The 18,876-nt window shown below is 40.6% G+C and overlaps 1 protein-coding gene across 3 annotated transcripts in view; it reads left to right on the forward strand.

The window, feature by feature from the left end:
• The window catches only part of LOC113030115 (glutamate receptor 1-like), a 106,134-nt gene extending 100,825 nt beyond the window's left edge, over positions 1-5,309 (forward strand). For all 3 annotated transcript variants that reach the window (XM_026181255.1, XM_026181256.1, XM_026181262.1), the window contains exon 18: positions 4,440-5,309. In XM_026181255.1, the coding sequence (XP_026037040.1) occupies positions 4,440-4,652 (213 nt within the window). In that variant the 3' untranslated portion in view covers positions 4,653-5,309. The remainder of the gene's footprint in view (positions 1-4,439) is intronic.
• The last annotated feature ends 13,567 nt before the right edge of the window (positions 5,310-18,876 follow it).

Raw genomic sequence — 18,876 nt, forward strand, 5'->3', positions numbered from 1 at the left:
ATATTATCAGTGCGCGGCTCATGTGTCTATATGGATCCGAGGGACAGAAAAAAGAATAGAACTCCAGTCAGGCCACCACAAATCAAAGGTGGTACTTAACAGGAAGAAAAGAGTATTTTAGCCATATATTTAGGGGAGTGCAACAGATTCAGGTTTGCTTTAGTCAAGTTTCGTTTCCACTGTTTCAGTTTGGTGTAGTACTTACTGGTTTCTGTGGTAGTTCAGTTTTCTGTCTATAGGCTTAATTATGATGGCTTCAGAATTTCTGAATAGATTTAAAAGATTTTAGAACTTTCAGTCATGAAAACATCCCAGTCTCAAATTTACAGACATTTCCTGTTTATTTTGTACTAGGTTTTTTTTTGTAGTAGTAGTACAGCATCTCTGTAGGTGATATATAACCTTCGTTCCAGCTAAGTGGGTGTTTTAAGCCTGGTCAAATAGATAAACATAATTTTAGTGCATGTTTCTTTTACACCAGAGAACTCAAAGTTCGTTCATTCATGGGTGCAGTTTTATTTTTAATCATGTGCATGAGCTGCTGCCCTTTTCTGCATGGAGCCACAGGGCAGGAGCAAAAACACTTCTGCCATTTCAAAGTACATCAACTGAACTCTGCTCATCTGCCACTCGGGTCTCGAGCTCCTCTTTATCGCCGGCGTCCGTATGTGATGAAACTGCGGTCGCCTCATTACTGACTGTGCTGGTTAATACTGAGACTTTGATGGGCTGCTCAGAAGGAACAAACAAGTCATTAGAGTCGTTTTTCCACAGCAGAGGCACCAGTGTGTCAGGTCTCCTCTCCGCTGGACTTTGCATTCACTTCACATTTCTGTCTGAGCACAAAGGGAGGACTTAAAAAACTCTGCAGTGGTGACACAACATGTGGCCAAGATTTCATCAGTAAGAGCAGATGGGGGCACATACGGAGCAGGGCTACACAACGGTTACCTGCTGCAGAGGAATGTGAAGGAGCACGACAGCACACACGGGACTGATAATCAATAAAGGAATATCCATGATGCATTCTCTTCTGATACATTGTTGAAACTAGGCTGTTAATATTGCATCATAGTCTCCCGTAACAGAGAAGCAAGGGTTTTTAACTGCACTAAACGTTTGGATTGTGAAGCTGTTCTGGTCTTTGCAGCTGTAGCTTTTCTTTTTATTTAAGGTTGGTTGCATGTGTCTTTGTGCTCCAACATAACTTCGGTGCCAAGTTGCGATTAGATTGACCATCGTCTAAGGCACCAGCAGTTTCTTACCCCAGCCCATAATATAATGGCTTTTTCTTAGATGCGAGACGTTCTTTGTCATTGTGGCATTAACTGATACTGAGAGATAATGGTCCCATATTAGAGGTCTAGATAGTCTGTGTCCTATTTTCCTTTAGTTTTCACTTGTTGGTTATTTCTAAGAACTCAAACTTCTTGGTCAGGTTTATGTGCTCAAAAGTAACTGGTTAAGTTTAAACACTAAAACGTTCGGGATTAGGTTTAGAAGCTGAAAAGAACTTTGTTAGACTGAAGCACTAACAAGTACTTGATGGACTTGAGGAAGAGCTTGTGGTTTGGGTTTAAGAAGCATCCTGCACTTGGGGGTATACGTGACAAAGATCAGGACTAGTTAGGTCTAGTCAAAGGACCCAAATGGTTTATTTATTTATATTTCATATAATAATGGTTAAATTTAGGTGCTGTGAAGTAGTCCTAGTTTTCAGGTTTCTGAAAACTGCAGTTAGGTTTACGAGAAGATTGTGGCTTGGGCTACACAGCTCACAACAATAACCCATACACTCACTAATGATGGGATTTGAGGACAGACCCCTCGCGCTGATCTCATAACCTACTGTGTCAAGGCACAGAAACTAAAGGACACCCTGTGCTCAACAGAGACACGACAGCGACAAAACTGCATTAAGTAATACCCGAGGGATGAGAACGCGCTAGAAGCAGAGATACTGATCGTGTTAAACCCATACATGACAAATATCTGCCATGTGTTGGGATGTTCATTCAAGAAAAGAAATGCATTACACGTTACTTGTCATTTGTGTCCTGGACAAAGTAAGTTGTTGCATTACTTTTGCATTAAGTGGCGTGAGATGCTTTGTGGCTTAATTGCATATGATCAGTATAAACCTTGTGCTCCATGCTCACATTCTGACACAACTTCCTGTCCTAATGAGGCTGCAGATCATTAAAGTTCTTTGTTCTTCATTAGTAACATCTGTGCAAACCTTGATACTAATTTGTCACATAGAAGTGGACATCAGGATTAATCTTCCTGGGACAGATGATTCTTCCTGGAGTTTGCATGCTCTCTGTGTTGCTGCAAGAGTTTTCTCAAGATTTTCGAGCTTCCTGCTACAGTCCAAAGACATGCATGTCCAGTCAAGTTTGTACATTCACTTTATGACAGTTAAGATATCATAACAACAACTGTGTATTAGGTTAGAAAAGTTCATGGTCTCCAAAAAAGGAATCCTTCCCACCTATATTCCAACCTGTTTGCATTCATCTGTTTGAAACTTTCCACCTGTTTAACACCAGCTTTAAGTTTTTCCACCTATTACTCAGTGGCTTTATTACTTCTCTTCACATTGAGACTTATTTTGAATCAAGTCTCTACATGAAAATGCCCCTGTAAGTTCTATAATGTCTTTTACTTATCATCAGATTCTTACTTTTTTTGCTTAAAAACTGGCCAAATCGACAAGTGATGCTTAAAATTCAGTTTTAGCTTCAACAGGGCCGTCATTGGGGCCACAGTGTTGGAAGGAGACATTTTCATATTCAGGACACAAAAATCTCTTGTCTGCTTCACGATGGTTTAACAGGTGGCTATTATTATCTGCAGGCAACAGCAGTGATGGTCTGACTCTGCAGGGACAGATGCTGTTTTGTTGTTGACATCATATGTAGAGCTGCTATCATAATAAAACCTTCTATCAAAACGAAAAAGATGGGCAGGAGATGCAGAGACATGAGGGGAGATGCCCATGGTGCTCGGTGTCGGGCGTTCAGACGTAAGTACGCTCGCTCCAAGGCATTGTAGGCGCTGAAGCTGCTTCAGTAAGTGAATAAATCCAGGATTTATTTGTACCAATCTGCCTGACGACTGTCGGCACTCTGCAGCAAACAGAGAGGGAGCGTGGGAGCCTCAGAGGCCCGATGCAGGATATTAACTTTGGATCCACATCATTAGTTTTACTGAGAGGTGAGGCTGAGGGAAAGAGCTTCATTCTGCTACTGAAAAACAACTTCTACTCTGATCACTTTTGGTGATGACTCTTTTACACACACACACACACACACACACACACACACACACACACACACACACACACACACACACACACACACACACGGTCTACTGCGGTACACACTCATTCAAGCATCATTTATCCAAAAACTGGATGTGCAGCTGTGAAACAACTCATGGAGGCAATTAGGAGCCTTCAACCAGATCACTGTAGTTTATGCCAAAAGTCTTACTTCTCAGAGTCATAACTCTGTGAACAATATTAACATATATAAAGTGCGTCATTATTTCTGACTTCAGCCGACTGAATGTCTATGAATCAAACTAGAAATCTGAGGAATAAAGAAACTAAAGAACCTCAGTGGAAAAACCATCTAGTGTAATAGGAGGTAATACTTCCTCCATCCATCCTCTTCCGCTAGGCAATGTTTACTGTTGTTAATTTGTTAAAACATCATTTTAACCCCCCCCCCCCCCACACACACACACACACACACACACACACATTTATTATTGATACCTCATGAACTTCCTCAGCATCCACCAGGTTTCCACTCTGTGTTGGTGGATGTGAAAGCCAAAAACAACAAGAATATCCCTCCATTAATCAAATGAATCAAGGTAAGTGATTAGTAGAATACATTTCTATGCTGATATTTGGTGATTGTTATTGTTCATGCTGGGAGCATGAACATCACATCTTTTTGATTTGTGCAGAAAGAACATCTTTCACATAGAGCGAAGAGTCTGGAAAGTACACTGGCAAAAAGTAAAATTTTCAACATATGAAATATAAAAACTGAATAAATAAAAGAAACAACATGGACTCGAAGAATTTGTCGATAAGATCCAAATAGACTTTTTGCTATCTGGTTATGGATGGAAATAAAAATATCTACATTATGGATATCCAAAGTAAATTCACGTGAAATGTGGTTGATTAATTCTGGCCTTAAAAAGGTAATATTAATTCTGTTAACTGGAAACTGAGGTCAAGAGAAAAACTCACTGTTGAAACTATTAGAAGGATTTTCATCTGCTAAATGAAAGAGTTTTGAGATATTTTTCCTCTTTGCCAAACAATTTAACTATTTAAACTGAATTTAATAAAGACTTGTCTTTGTGTGAGTCTGTGTGCTTAAATAACTTTTGTCTCATCTCTCCCTGTCTTGCAGGAGCTTATTGATGCCGCCATGATGAGCACCAGCCTTGGCGGGATAGCGGTGGCAGGAGGAGGAGCGGTTGCTGGTGGGTTAGGAGTTGGACCGTCAGGACTTGGAGGGGAGAATGGCCGCGTGGTGGCCCACGATTTCCCAAAAGCCGGAGCTCAGGGTTTACCCTGCATGAGCAAAGCAGCCGGCCTGGGACTCTCCTCCACAGGCATGTGATCCTAGCCAAGGCTCGTTATTGGACAAGACGCTTCTATCCATCTACCTGTTTGTCAGTCTGTTGGTGAGGAGAGAAATAGAAGGTACAAAGTAAAGAGAAAAAGGGAAGCATAAAAGAAGAATAAGGATGAAATGTCGGGTGGCAAGGGAAGTGAAAAAAGGGGAGGAAGAACTATAAAAATGGATGAATGGGAAAAGTGTTGAATTCAGAAGAGAAAAGAAAAAGATTAAGAGGGATTTGGCAGGCAGAAGGAGAAGTGTTCATGTTCACCGTGAATGACTGAATACTGTAGAACTCTGAACAGAGAGCACCTGAACAAAACACCTGAGAGAAATCAAGACAAGCAGCGGGGCTTAACAAACTCTAACTAAATGAACTGGAATTACTTTTTCTATGAGCACTGTCTTAAACTGAAGCAGCAGAGGGGGTTGACCAGCGTTTTGGTTGGGGGGAATAACTTTTTTAAACCTCTTCTTGACCTTCACTCCAGTCCCCTCCTCTTCCTTTGTGCTTCGTCACATTCACACAGAACACCATGTCCAGATCAGAGAGGGCTCAGAAGTTTGAGCATGAAGACCTTTTTCAGGAACGTGCTGAAGAGCAGGAGCACGGTGGTTAGCACTGTTGCCGCACAGCAAGAAGGTCCTGAGTTCAATTCCACCATCAGGCCGGGGTCTTTCTGTGTGGAGTTTGCATGTTCTCCCCGTGTTTGCGTGGGTTCCCTCCGGGTACTCCGGCTTCCTCCCGCCGTCCAAAGACATGCAGTTAGTGGGGATAGGTTAATTGGATAATCCAAATTGCCCATAGGTGTGAATGTGAGCGCGAATGGTTGTCTGTCCCTGTGTGTTAACCCTGCGACAGACTGGTGACCTCTCCAGGGTGAACCCCGCCTCTCGCCATATGACAGCTGGGATAGGCCCCAGTGCCCCCCGCGACCCTGAAAAGGACAAGCGGAAGCGGATGGATGTGCGGAAGAACAGCTGACAGCGCTCTGATCTGTGATCTGCCCCAAGAGTTATATTCATATTAATGCAGTTTAGGAATACAGACTGATGTGTCATATGCTTTGAAATTGTGAGCGTGTTTATGTGGAGATATGTTTACTGGTTATGTTTAAGTGTCCTGCTATTGACACCTACATTTCAAAAATTCAGAGCGTCTTCAATATGAAGCAGGCTTAATCAGTCAGCAAATTATTTCAAGCTTATTAAAGAGTGTTTTTTTCTGCTATGAAGGTGACACAAACAAACCTCATCATACATAACTGCTACCAGTGAAAGAAGTCCTGATTTCTAGTTGCAGCAGCACTAATGGTGCGCCGCAATGTCACAGGAATTTACTTGCATTCGTTTAGGGTTCCAGAAAATGTATAAAGACGTCACAAACTCTGGCTAGTGGACAGTAGGCAGTAGAAATAAGCTTTTTATGAAGGGTAGCTGGCCTCAACCTTAGCGACAAGGTGAGGAGCTCCACATCGAAAGGAGGCAGTTGAGTTTTTTCAAGCACCTGACTAGGATGCAAGGATGACAAGTTTCTAATCCGTTCTGTTTGCTGCCTAAAAATGTCCACAAACAATCATTGCCCTGAACTTCCAAAGCAATTTCCAAACTCCCTTACTGTCAAAAACCCCACCTGCAGCAAATTGGTCAACGGTGGAATTGATGACGATCAGTTATTGAAATGTCAGATATCACCAGCTTGAACAATATGCAGAAGCCAGGATGCTCGTATTATCATAGTTTCCATATCATTAATAGCAGGACGCTACATAGCCATGTAAGCACACTCACTGAAAATGTGTTTTGTGGTAAATTTACACTGAACCTTTCTTGATGTGACACACATAAAATTTTTAAGTGAGTGTTTTTTTTCCAATATTTTACCTTTGGTTTAAAAGATTTTCCCCCCTTTCGAGTCTTTTAATATACTCAAATATAAATTTACCCTCTTAACATCCAGCAAGTCACCAGTAATCCATTTTGAGTTCGAGTCTACCCCTTTATACAGAATTTTCACCTGTGTGTCATATCCAAATGGAACTAATATAACAGAGGAACTGAAAGGCCAACATGCTTTTAACACAGTTAATTTGAAAGGTAACAACTATCCACATTTAGAATGTGGCTAAAGTGCAGCCATAATTCCAAGGGCTTCACTGGTGACCTGGAGGATGTCAAGGGGTTAAATCAGGTGCCAGTAATATGTGCTACAGGAAAAAACAACATCTAAGATCCAAAAATATGATGCCATAAGTCAAGATATGACCTAGAATTGTCTCAGACAGTAACTCCAGTATGCAAACTGTAACATGTGTCCCAAACCAGCAGACACCATGAACCATCTGATCAGCTATGGAAGATCTTTTTTTAAGGTCAACCAGAATTACCATTTTCTGGATAAAACGTTCTGTTATAGATAGAAGCCATCGAAAGAATAGATGTAGCTCATTTTTTACAGGTTAGGAATGCAGTAAAATACTTTTCTGTGAGTATTAGAGTCACCATTTTGATTTCACTCACACACAGCAGAGAGTTTGTAGCAGTAGCCTCCTGACAGCACCACCTTCAGTCAACACAACCAGCTGCTTCTCCTGTACACATGGAAGTTTCTGCTGGGCTTTAGCTACACTCCTACGTCTGGTGTAGTCAATCATGTGGAAACAGGCACCATCAAAGGGACCAATCAGAACAAAATTTCTAACTAGTGGAAATGAACAACATCACCTGTATCCACTGGACTATTGGACACACAAACCAAAAGTCATTCAGCTCTCGAAATTAAATACAAGAGAAACAAGACTGTGACCAGCATGCTGTGAGTTATAATACTGGATCTTACAGTTACTTTAAGTATCCACTAAACTCTCCCATAAATGTCAATAATCTCATATACTCATATAATTTCAGGACTTGATGTTGATCGGTGTTAGGGTCATGTGAAAGGTGTTCAGTGTGTTCTGTGTTATAAAGAAGCTGAGTTTTCCTTCAGTTTGCTCAAAATTTCTCTCTGATCAGGAATCCTGAGAAAGAGGACAACTCGGTTTGATTTGGAGGTTGTTTCCTCACATTACTCCTGGATTTCCTCCCCAGTGTTTTCTGGACTACACGAGCAATCAAGCAGCACCGCAGCAAAATGTTTTATACTCTGAAACTGAAAAATCAGGTGTTCACAGTTGTATATGAATGATACTGTGCCGAGCTTCGCCTGTTTGTCTGCATAATCTTTTTCATTTATTTTGGAATTTATAATCTTTTGATTTTTGTCACTAATACTATTTAATAAAAACTTACATTATAAGCTTGACTGTTGAAGTTTTCCTTTTTTTTTCCCGCTTTTGAGTTGAAATGATAACAGATCCAAGTCTCTGCAGGACTAATTTGCCTGCTTGTTCTGGCACTTTACACTTTTTCATTTAGGGCTTGGCAAATCAATTAAATCCATGGGTTCACGCTTGATTAGAGATTTTTACTGAATGTCAAAGTGCTTGCTTAAAACTACATTGCATGATTTTCAACAGCTTGTTCATCATCAAGTCGTTTCAATTTTCTAAGATTCTTTAATGACTTTGATTTGAAAACCACCCTTGACACCTCCATGGTATTAAGTGTGGAATGCCCACTCTGATTTGAGGAGTTGTTCCCTGTAGTGGGGGAGTTTGAGTATCTCAGTTTGGTTTTCATGATGGATTGATGCATCATCTGCAGTGACGTAGATGTTATACCTGTATGTGGTGAAGAGAGGGCTTGAAGGTGAAGCTATTGATTTACTGGTCAATCTATATTCCTGCCCTCACCTGTGGCTATGAGCTGTGGGTGGTGACTGAAAAACTAAGACTGAGGAGACAAACAGCAGAAATGAGCTTTCTCCAAAGAGTTTTTGAGCTCAGCCTTACAGACAAGTTCAAGAACTTGGTCAATTAGCACTGAATGTTGGTTTTTAAAAGTGAGAGAGGCAGATCAGAGCATCTTTGTTTAGATGGTTGACTGAGTCAATTGTGGGAGAAGCTGAGTGGTTAATACTGTGGGTTCACAGTGGCTTGCATTGAGTGTGACGAGTTTGTATGTTCTTTAGGTGCTTGGGCAGGTTTTCTCTCAGACCTTTGGTTTTTCCCACCCTGTTGACATGTCCTGTGTAATATGTGAACACATCATCTCCTTTCTTTTTAAAAAGGATCTTTGGTTGTATCCTTTGTTGAAGGAGGTAATAAAGGAAGGGCTGAAGCATCCTTTCTTTCTATTTACACAATTCAACTAGCTCTTATTATCATTAGCATCATTCAGCCAACATAAACTGTAATATTCTCATGTATGTATATATATATGGTTAATGTATTTTATTGAGCGTGTCTGTGTTTGGTTTTCTGCTGAAACTGTGTTGTTTGGTGATGGTGCTAAAATTAAGACCTGACTTACACCCAGCAGAGTTTTGCCGCTAAAGAAAAAAACGATTTTTTGCGGCTTGAGTGGGGACTATTTTCCTCATCTATCATGTTATAGAACATTATGAAATGATTTGTTGATACTCTGAAGCCACAGGGCAATGCCAGAAGGGAGGTTAAATCAGATCGAGAGTCCTATTTCCCGCTCGACATGAGGCTCTTTGAAACTCTTAATCTTGTGTCTTTTTATAGTATGTATTCTTTCTATAGGCGGGTATGTGTCTGTTAGATGAAGGAATGTGATATCAAGCCTCTCTTCACTTTAATTATCTCCCATTATCTGGCATGACCAATTGGTAGAAATGACAGTTGTATGCGTTCTGCAGAAATATCCACAAGCAGCTGTAATGTTGTAATGTGGTAACTGAGCCGCTGTAAAGACATCAGGCTAAAAAACATTTTGTGATGAAATTAGACAGCAGGAGATACTCTGATGACCAACACTCCAAAATCCACTGTAGAGCTGGCTGACAGCAGAGGCAGATCAGAGGAATGTCACTCTGATAATGTGACCAGAGAGGCTCAATAAGGCGTCACTTCAGCAGACATTTCTGAGGAAAATCACCCTGCAGGAAGCACGACTCACCAGCACAATCAATACTAAATGTGAGACACGGAAAGCTTGTTTTCAAAGATTTGACAGCAACTCGGGAAACGAGAACAGCAGGCCCTCTGCTCGATGCACGAGGCATCTGAACAATCCATTTTACAAACATACCAGACTCATTATAAGCTACCTGAAGCCGATGTCTATCAAAGGGAACATTGTATGCTTTTATTTCCTGTCTCATAAAAAGTCTTGCAGTGGTGGATTTTCATATTAGACATGGCCAAAGTTTCTAATAATGAGGTCAGTATATGTACAAGTAACCCTTGTAAGCTAAAGACATCAGACAACAGAATTTTTTTTCTCTCACCCTTTTGTGATGTAGAAAAAAGGGATTTCCAATATGGTATTCTCATGCATAGAAGCCCCACCCACCTGCCATTCAAATCTTAAGATGATCAGTTACTGAAATAACAGATATCACTGGCTCAGACAATATGCAGGAACCAGGATGTTCGTGCGACCATAGCTTCCACACCAGGAATATCGGAATACTACATATCCACATAGGCATAAACTTGAAAATGAACTCAAAGTAAAACCTAAAACTATGATAAAGTAAATCAATACAAGACAAATATCCCAAAAACTATTATGGTGGCAGAAGTGATAAGAAATCATTTCATACAGTAGAGTTTTACACTGTGTTTTTCTCACAAACCTTAAACCTTATCAATGAAGGGATATGATTGTGTGTAGGTTCTTCAAAGCATTACGTTATCAGAAACTCAAATCTAAACATAATTATTGCAGCCTGTAAATACCTGACAGAAACTAATCAAAGAACATCGTCTTGAAACAAACAGGACAACTAATTTATCTTTGATTTAAGCTAAGATCGATCAACACAACATTTGGCAGATCAAACTTCAAAGCCATAAAATGAACTGATTTTATTCCAAGAAGTCACCTTTCTAAATGCTGCTTTGACAATAATATTCCCATCTGCACAAAGAAAAGGTCCGATGGTAGACGTTTGCCTTCAGACACTCACTCGGAATGAATCTCACATTTGCACACTATAAAAGATGACAGAAGATGTGGAAAACAGAAGGTGTTTAATTGCTGAAATGTTTCTTGAGTTTATAGGAGAAAACGAGGCTGCAGGAGAATTTCTTTGTGGAGTTTTTAAAGTTGGAGGCAAACCTCAGGCTGCTTAAAATTAAGTGGTTCATACAAGAAACTTCAGTAAATGGAGTGCGTTTATCTTTTCCTCTGGTTCTCTTGGTGTCCTGCAGAGTCAGTCCCCTTTGGTTCTTTCACCTTTTCTTCTCTCTGGATTATTTTTTTATTTCTTTGCTCTATCGATCGTCTCTTGGTGCAGTGTCTTAATTTCCTCTTCTCTCTGTAAGTGTAACTTTTCTTTGCCTTTCCTGTACAAACACCCACTACTATCTCTAACCTCTGTTTTTCTATCCCATTGTTCTTCCTATGATTTTATCTCTTGTCCTTGTTTTCTCTCCATTAGCTCTTTTCTGATCTCTGAGGACTTCTCAATGAATGGTTTGTTGTCCTGAGGGGTACATCATATCACGTAACACCTCATTACTCTCCCTGCTGCAAGGGAGGATGAGACAGAAGGAGCCGACAATTAGCCCCAGAAAGACCCATGATTAGGAGTTTGTGGCCTATTACCTTTCACTGTGCACCCTTGTGGAAACTTCTGGAAGACCTGCGAGGCGGAGGAGGACTGGTTCCCTGAGGGGCTGCTGGCAAAACTGCACATCCTTCACTGGAGACAAATAAACGAGTTTGAAATAAAACAACACAAGTGCAAATGAGCTGAAGAAGAAGAAAAGGAGTCCTCTGAATGAAAATGCAACAAAAGCTGTTTATATTTGCTGTGTTTTAACCCCTTTTTACACAGAATGACGGAACTACAATACTCTAGCAATACTATGTAGGGTACAGTCTGAAACAAAAATAACTTTTCCAATGGCTAGCAAACTCTTATGATACCAAAATCCCTTTAGAAGTAAATCTCATTACATACAGAGTTATTTTGAACCACCATCTACATTAGTTGTGGTGGTCACTGGAGCAAAACACTGTAACTATATATAATTTTAAACCATCAAATCTGATTTTTAAAAAATGGTGAAAATTTTTGCTGATTACTGTCACCTTTGCTAAAATTCTCCAAAGATTTAGATTCAGGATTCTTTTAGAGCCGAATCCCATTCTGATGAAGGATAGCATTAATGACAGCCCGGAGCTGGCCCAAGTGCACTGGCTCAAAATAAACCAAAATTTACTTAACCTATACATGGTCCACAGATAAATGGCCTGCATTTGTATAGTGCTTGATTCAGTCCCTAAGGACCCCAAAGCGCTTTACACTACATTCAGTCATTTACCCATAGGCAATGGCAAGCTATTGTAGCCACAGCCACCCTGGGGCGCACTGACAGAGGCGAGGCTGCCGGACACTGGCGCCACCGGGCCCTCTGACCACCACTAGTAGGCAAAACATGGGCTTAGTATCTTGCCCAAAAATATTCGGCATGGGATCAAACCACCGACCTTCTGATTAGTGGCTGACCTGCTCTGCCACCTGAGCTACAGCCACCCTTAGGTGAATTCCCAGTTCTCAAACCAAACTAGATGAACACAACAGAAAGCTAGCCAGATCTAGTAACCTTGTCCAGGCTGGAGCACAGCTGGGAGGTTGACTTTGCTATCTACAAGTGTTTGCATAGAGGTGCTTAGAAGTCAGTGTTAATGGTAGAATGCTAACACGCTCCAATAGTGAGACATTTGAAATTCAGAAGTTGACATTGTTCTTAGCATTTTAGCTTGCTAAAAGTAAAAAGTATACAGCTGATTGACACATGAGGTGGTGGTAAATACATTATAGGGTTACATAAGCAACCAAAACCTGAAACATCTACCAGCAACTAACTGTCAGTCACAAAGCACTGCGCAAAGAGCAGCTGTGGAGGTGCTTTTCTACTCTCCCAGAGTATTCAAATCACTCTATACAATATGCCACATTCACCCAGTCACACAAGAACTTTCGTTCAACTGAGCACTTCCTAACTACATTCATACACCTTCACACTCTGATGGATGCATCAGAGAGTAACTCGGGGTTAGTATCTTGCCACAGATACTTGACATGCAGACTGGAGGAGCCAGGGATTGAACCACTAACCTTCCGATCAGTAGGTGACCTGCTCGCCCTCCTGAGCTACAGCCACCTCCCACGTTTCAGAAACTGCTGATTTCTTGGGATTTCTTCACACAACCATCTCTAGGACTTACAGAGAAAATATCCGGTGAATGGCAGTTCTCTGGGTTATAATACCAAAGGTCAAAGGAGACTCCTTTGAGCTAATAGGAAGGAAACCATAAATCATGCACAATCAAACTTTGAGCAAGCACTTTGCAACAGGAAGAAACCTTTAGAGCCAGGCTCAGGGAGGAGTGGCCATCTGCTGTGACTGGTTGGGGATGAGAGGAGGAAAACGACGGGACAAAAGACACACTGTGGAAGAGCGAAAGATATTAATCATAATGATCAAATCCAAACTGGTGCATAAACACAGAGAGGCAAAAACTCCTGTCAGCTAAGAGCAGGAAACTGAGGCTACAATTCACACAGGCGCATGAAAACTGGAAAATAGAAGAGAGTAAAATATGTGATTTCTATTCAAACATTTGGATGGTCGGGACAGAGTCTCAAGTAAACATGGAAGAAAGGCTCCATCTCACTGTAACCATGGTTCAGACTGCTGGGGGAATGAATGATGTGAGAAATATATTCTTGGCCCAGAATTTAAGTGCCACTGCCTGGTGTGGTGTTCTTATCCATCTCCATCCCTTTACCACAGTTATATTTATCTTTAAATGTAATATCATTCATCATATTTTGTGCTTGTTGTTTGGGGTGGTTTGTAACTGTAACGGCAAAACTAAATAATAAATAAATACTGAGGATTTAAATGCTTTTTGTGGCGATGCTCTTTAAACTCTATGTGGGTAGAAAAAAAAGACACTGCGTTCCTTATGGAGAACAGTTTGCTTTGTTTTTATTGTTATACTTAATTCAATAAACTAATGGGTCCTATTATACATCTTCGCTGGCTGTGAAAACAAAACAATTATGCTTGATTTATATTTGTGTTCTGTTGCATTTATGTGGGCAAAAATCTGTGCTTCAATAAATCCTGCTGCTGTTATTGATCAAATTATTGATTCATGAGGAAGGACTCTGCGTTTGTGAACACAGGCTGTCGTCATTTAGAAATACAGACACTGCAGCTACAAATATATTTTCTTTATTAGTGTGAGATTCAGCTCCATTCAGAAGCTAACAGTCCAGCATGAATATTAAAAACAGACAATAGTCCATCATCATCATCTTAAAGCCTGGCAGTAATGCAGTCGTCGTCAATTGTTCCCAATATGAGACAGCCTGCAGCGCGCTGATAAGGACATACTGTCTTTAATGTTCTGCACGCTTTAACCGTTCTGACATTTAGTTGAAACAACTACAGCTTAAGTCATCGAATTTACACTGAAGTGGCAAAACCCACCAGCGCATATGGCTCTTCGTGATATGATCATAATCAAAATGAGTATGCAAAGATGCAAAATACAAAGATTTTCAAAAAGTCTACAAACAGACAATATATGAGCAAGAAAAGAAACACGTCGGCAAAGAGACCCAAGACGACTATAAACAGATGCTAAACCACAAAAAGAACGGCTGCTCAATAACCACGGGACGCAAAACGACCAAAAAGAGACCACGAAAGATATTGAACAAGTACAGGAGCAAGGAGAGGCTTTTATGGGTCTGTATCATGGGGACTCGAGTGTCTTAATAGAAATGTGATGAAAGTGCTTTCAGCCTCATTTAGAAGTTTTCTCATAAGCACCAGATTTTCCTCAGAAACAGAGGCACAGTTTAAACAGCTCGCAGGGCTGAGAACCCGACAGACAATCTTTGTTTTGATTGTTGGGCACAGGTTGAAAACCAAGTTAACAACCTCTGAGGTGGAAACTGAAGCTGTTAAAAACTATAGTTCTCTAGCATATCGAGACTATCTCTCCACACCGTTACATATTCCATATGTACGGGGTACGCCCCCCCTTGGTCGTGGCGTGTGGATACTTCTTTAAGACACTCCAGCTCGCCTGGCCACGCCCTACAGCTCACGTATAAAACAGCTGTGCAGCCGTGACACCGGTGATCGTTTGATCTCCACTTGTGTTGTGTGTGTGAGTGCTTTGAGAGTGCTGTATGTAGTGCTTTTGACGATAGGCACAAGCAGTGTTGCTGTGCCTGAGCGAAAAGGGAAAAATAAACAACAACATAATAGCAGCCCAGAGGATGCTGTGCTGGCTGGAGAACACAACTCTACACAACTGTATTTAAATAAGGGCGTGCCAATCTTTAAGGCAGATTACAGAAAACATGAGCTGAAACAAGAAATCCAAAACAACAACAAAAACAAAAACATGAAACACTTAACTTGGGAAAACTAGAATTAACAAAAAACCTGGAAAACTAGGAAACTTAGAATGACTTGGACTTCCTTGTAAAAACACAAGGAAGGACTATCAGGAGATTTACAGACGCACCAATGAAGGACAAGTGGAAACTTACACAATATATACACACACAAGTAGGGAATCATGGAAGTGGAAACACTTTGGAAAACAGCTGGAATGAATTAGACCTAATGGGACAGGAGGAAGCAAAACTGAACACACTCGACATTGGACACAAGGCCCTCAAAATAAAACAGGAAACACTGAGATGCAGACCTAAGACACACGGGATTGACATAGCAATGGGATAAACGAGCAGGGAGGCAAAAGATGAGATGCAAGGACAGAAACAGGTAAGGAAGAAAAAACACAGTGACACAACTAAGAAGAGTGCTTGAGAGATACAAACATGGAGTCAAGACACATGGAGGGGTGAGAGACGCACAGGGGTGAGACAGAGACACAACAGGAGCCGAACAGACAAGAAACCATAAACTGGGGACACAGAAAACTCAGAAACATGGACATAAACTGGAGTCTAACTGTAGAACTTAACCCTTGTGTTGTCCTTGGGCAATTTTTGTCCTGTAAAGAAAAATCAAAAATGTGTTTTTTATTCCTCAAATGGTCTGAAAATAACAGAAGTTATTCATTACTATGCTACACATGATTGGAATAAGTTTTAAGTAGTTTGATTTATTTATGGGGTTTTTATTGGATTTTATAACACCTGTGGTCCTCGTGGACAAAAATGACCCCAAAGTACAAAGTGTTGCAAGGAGCTGTATTTTCACACCATACTGCTTTCAAACCTCTTTGATCTTGGATTACTGATGTGTGGGGTCAAGCACTGGTCATAACAACAACAACAACAACAACAGGCAGCACAATGAGGAGGCAGGTGCTCTATATTCAATGAAATTTTATTTACTCAGCTCCAAATCACAACAACAGCCGCATCAAGGTGCTTCATATTGTAAGGTCGACCCTACAATAATACATACACAGAAAATAGCTCACAGGCCTCCACTGCACTGGAGGCTTGTGAGCTACTTTTTTTTTTACCATGACCAGTAGGACAAAGCAGATATTGTCCTCTAGTATAATGAGGAGGGAGAATCAATGTTCAGGAAGATCCAGGGTTAGAAGATATAGAAAATATTGTCAATATTTAGAGCACATGCTACCCTTTCTCTGAAAAAGCACATCAGCCACCTGCAGAAGTGGAAGAAGGCTATGAAGTGAAGAAAAGTGATGAAGAATCTGAACTATGTTCAAGTAGGTTCTCAGGCATCCAGGACATGGTAGTCTGAGGAGCTTGGAGAGAAAGTGACTGGGCTTCTTGAAGTTTCTTGAATTTTCAGAATGTGAAACTGAAATAGAAGATGTGTCAGAGGACTACACATCATCCATTTCAATGATGATGAAGACAAAGAATCAAGCAGGAAAGAGGAATCAGCTGAGACAGAGGAATATTTGCAGTAACGTGAGGAAACACTGATCTGGTCTTCTAACCTTCCCAGTGACAGACGATGCCTGACTCTCTCATGTGCCTCAGAGAAAGATGATCTACCACAGTCCAAGCACATGTGCCAGGTCCCATACTCCTTCAGTGGCTTTTCTACTCGAGTACTGAAAGCATTATACACAGTGTATTCTGCTTGTATTCTGCTTTTTAACGTTCACATGCCAATGGATGCATCAGAGACCAAGTTGGGGTTCAGTAACTTGCCCAAGGACACCTTGGTAAGAACTCCAGACTAGAGCACACAGAGATTGAACCAACAACCATCCAATTAGCAGATGACCTGCTCTACAGCCAACTCAATGATGAACAAGGAGGGACAACAAGAGAGGAAGAAAAATGGACCGAATGCAGCTGTAGGCATATGTGGGTGTGTTGATTCTTACTGCCGTGCATCCAGTAGAGTCGCTACGGCCAGTTTATGACATCCTGAGTCTGGTAGAGAAGTTTTCATGCTGACACAAGATTAACCACAGAATCCCAAAAAGGTTATAATTTCTTGATAAAGACACAATAGATGATCATCGTGTACAATGGCAAACCGTCTGTCCTGCAGTCAGGACACGAGTTGTCCCTAACATTGCAGGTTTCCAAAAGAAAACAATCACCTGTAACAGCTTGTTTACTGTATATGCCCCTTGGCCTGCAACTGCAGAAAGAAAGCTGTCCATGATGGGACCAGTGCAGAGGAATAAACCTGAGCTTCCTCCTGCCCTTGTGTCAAATATGGACACGCCTTTGTCCTCATGAAAGTTTGCCTTCACTCAGACTCATGCCCTGGTGTTCCTACCATGCCAAAATATAGAAAACTGTCAGGCAATGAGTTGGAATAAAGTTGAATAAAACCTTGAAACACAGAGATGGATGATATTTTATACTTGTTGCTTTATAAACAGTCAAAGCAGACGGGGTCATTTTTGAGCACAGAGGACAACAGATGTGATTATTTGCTGCCAGTAAAAATCTTAAAAACAGTTTCCTAAATTAACTTTGACATATACCCGTCTGTGATCATCTATTAAAGTAACCGACTCTGGTTGTGTAACGATAATCACAATAACTGATGATTCAATTTATTTTTTACCCGAAAACAAAGAAACATTTGGTATAAATCAGGTTTTATCAGACTTCGATTTGAAATGCAATAAAGAAATAGTGTCAAAATGTTTGAATTAAGTTTTAATTAAAAGTGGGGGAAAAATCCACTTCATATTAATTAAGTATCAAACCTGATGGGGACATTTTTGACCCCTGAGGACCACAGGTGTATGGAAATCGGGAGAACATTATGAGGGTTAAACCATCTTTAAAATAACAAAGTCACAAAAAAACAATAAACTCATGGCGTTGGGTCTGACCCAACACCCTGACAACTGCTACAGAAATGTAGGAAGAAATAAGGTTACAAAGAAAGCAATAGCTTAATTTCACCATGACAAGTTTATATATTTGTTACAGTTTGGATTTTGTAAATGCTTAAAATTAGCATCTAGTTTAATTAACAGGTGGCTCCTACTAGTCTGCTCTCTCCACCAATTGGTGTCACTGAAATGGTCTGTGTTCGTGCTTTTGGTGTCTGTGGAGCACTTTTTATGAGCTAAGTCCAGAATTAGCCTGAGTTACTGGCTTAAACTGAACCAGGACAGCTTCTCTCTCTCTTTTTTTTTTTTAGGAATGTTTTTTGTAGGAATCTCACTTGTAGTTGGTGAGATTCCTCAATTTTCAGTCCTCACTGATGTAAATCCAGTCACCAGAAATATTTATCCAAATTTGGCAATCATTATCAGGATGTGTGAGCCTCAACTTACCCAGTTCAGCAGGTTACAAGATTCACACAGCAGCACTTAAAACTTAGTGCACATGCTGAGATATTATAGCTCTGAGAAATGTTTGTGGATGTAAACCAGAAAACGACCAGTAACTGTTAACAGCTGTCAGTTAACTGTGGATTCAAGTCCCAGAATTGGAATTTTCTACCTTTTTGTTGGTGACTTTTGATGTATTTTAAATAAAAGTGCTAACCGCTCAACCACTGTGATGTCCAACTGTAGTAAACTCTCAGTTAGTCCCACATACACCATCCACACTACAGCATCAAAGCTGTATTAATCCACCACTGAAAATAGTCCCTGTTATTTGAGAGCTTTGTCGTAA

This window comes from Astatotilapia calliptera, chromosome 10 (assembly GCF_900246225.1).
Source record: "Astatotilapia calliptera chromosome 10, fAstCal1.2, whole genome shotgun sequence".
Lineage (NCBI taxonomy): Eukaryota > Metazoa > Chordata > Actinopteri > Cichliformes > Cichlidae > Astatotilapia > Astatotilapia calliptera.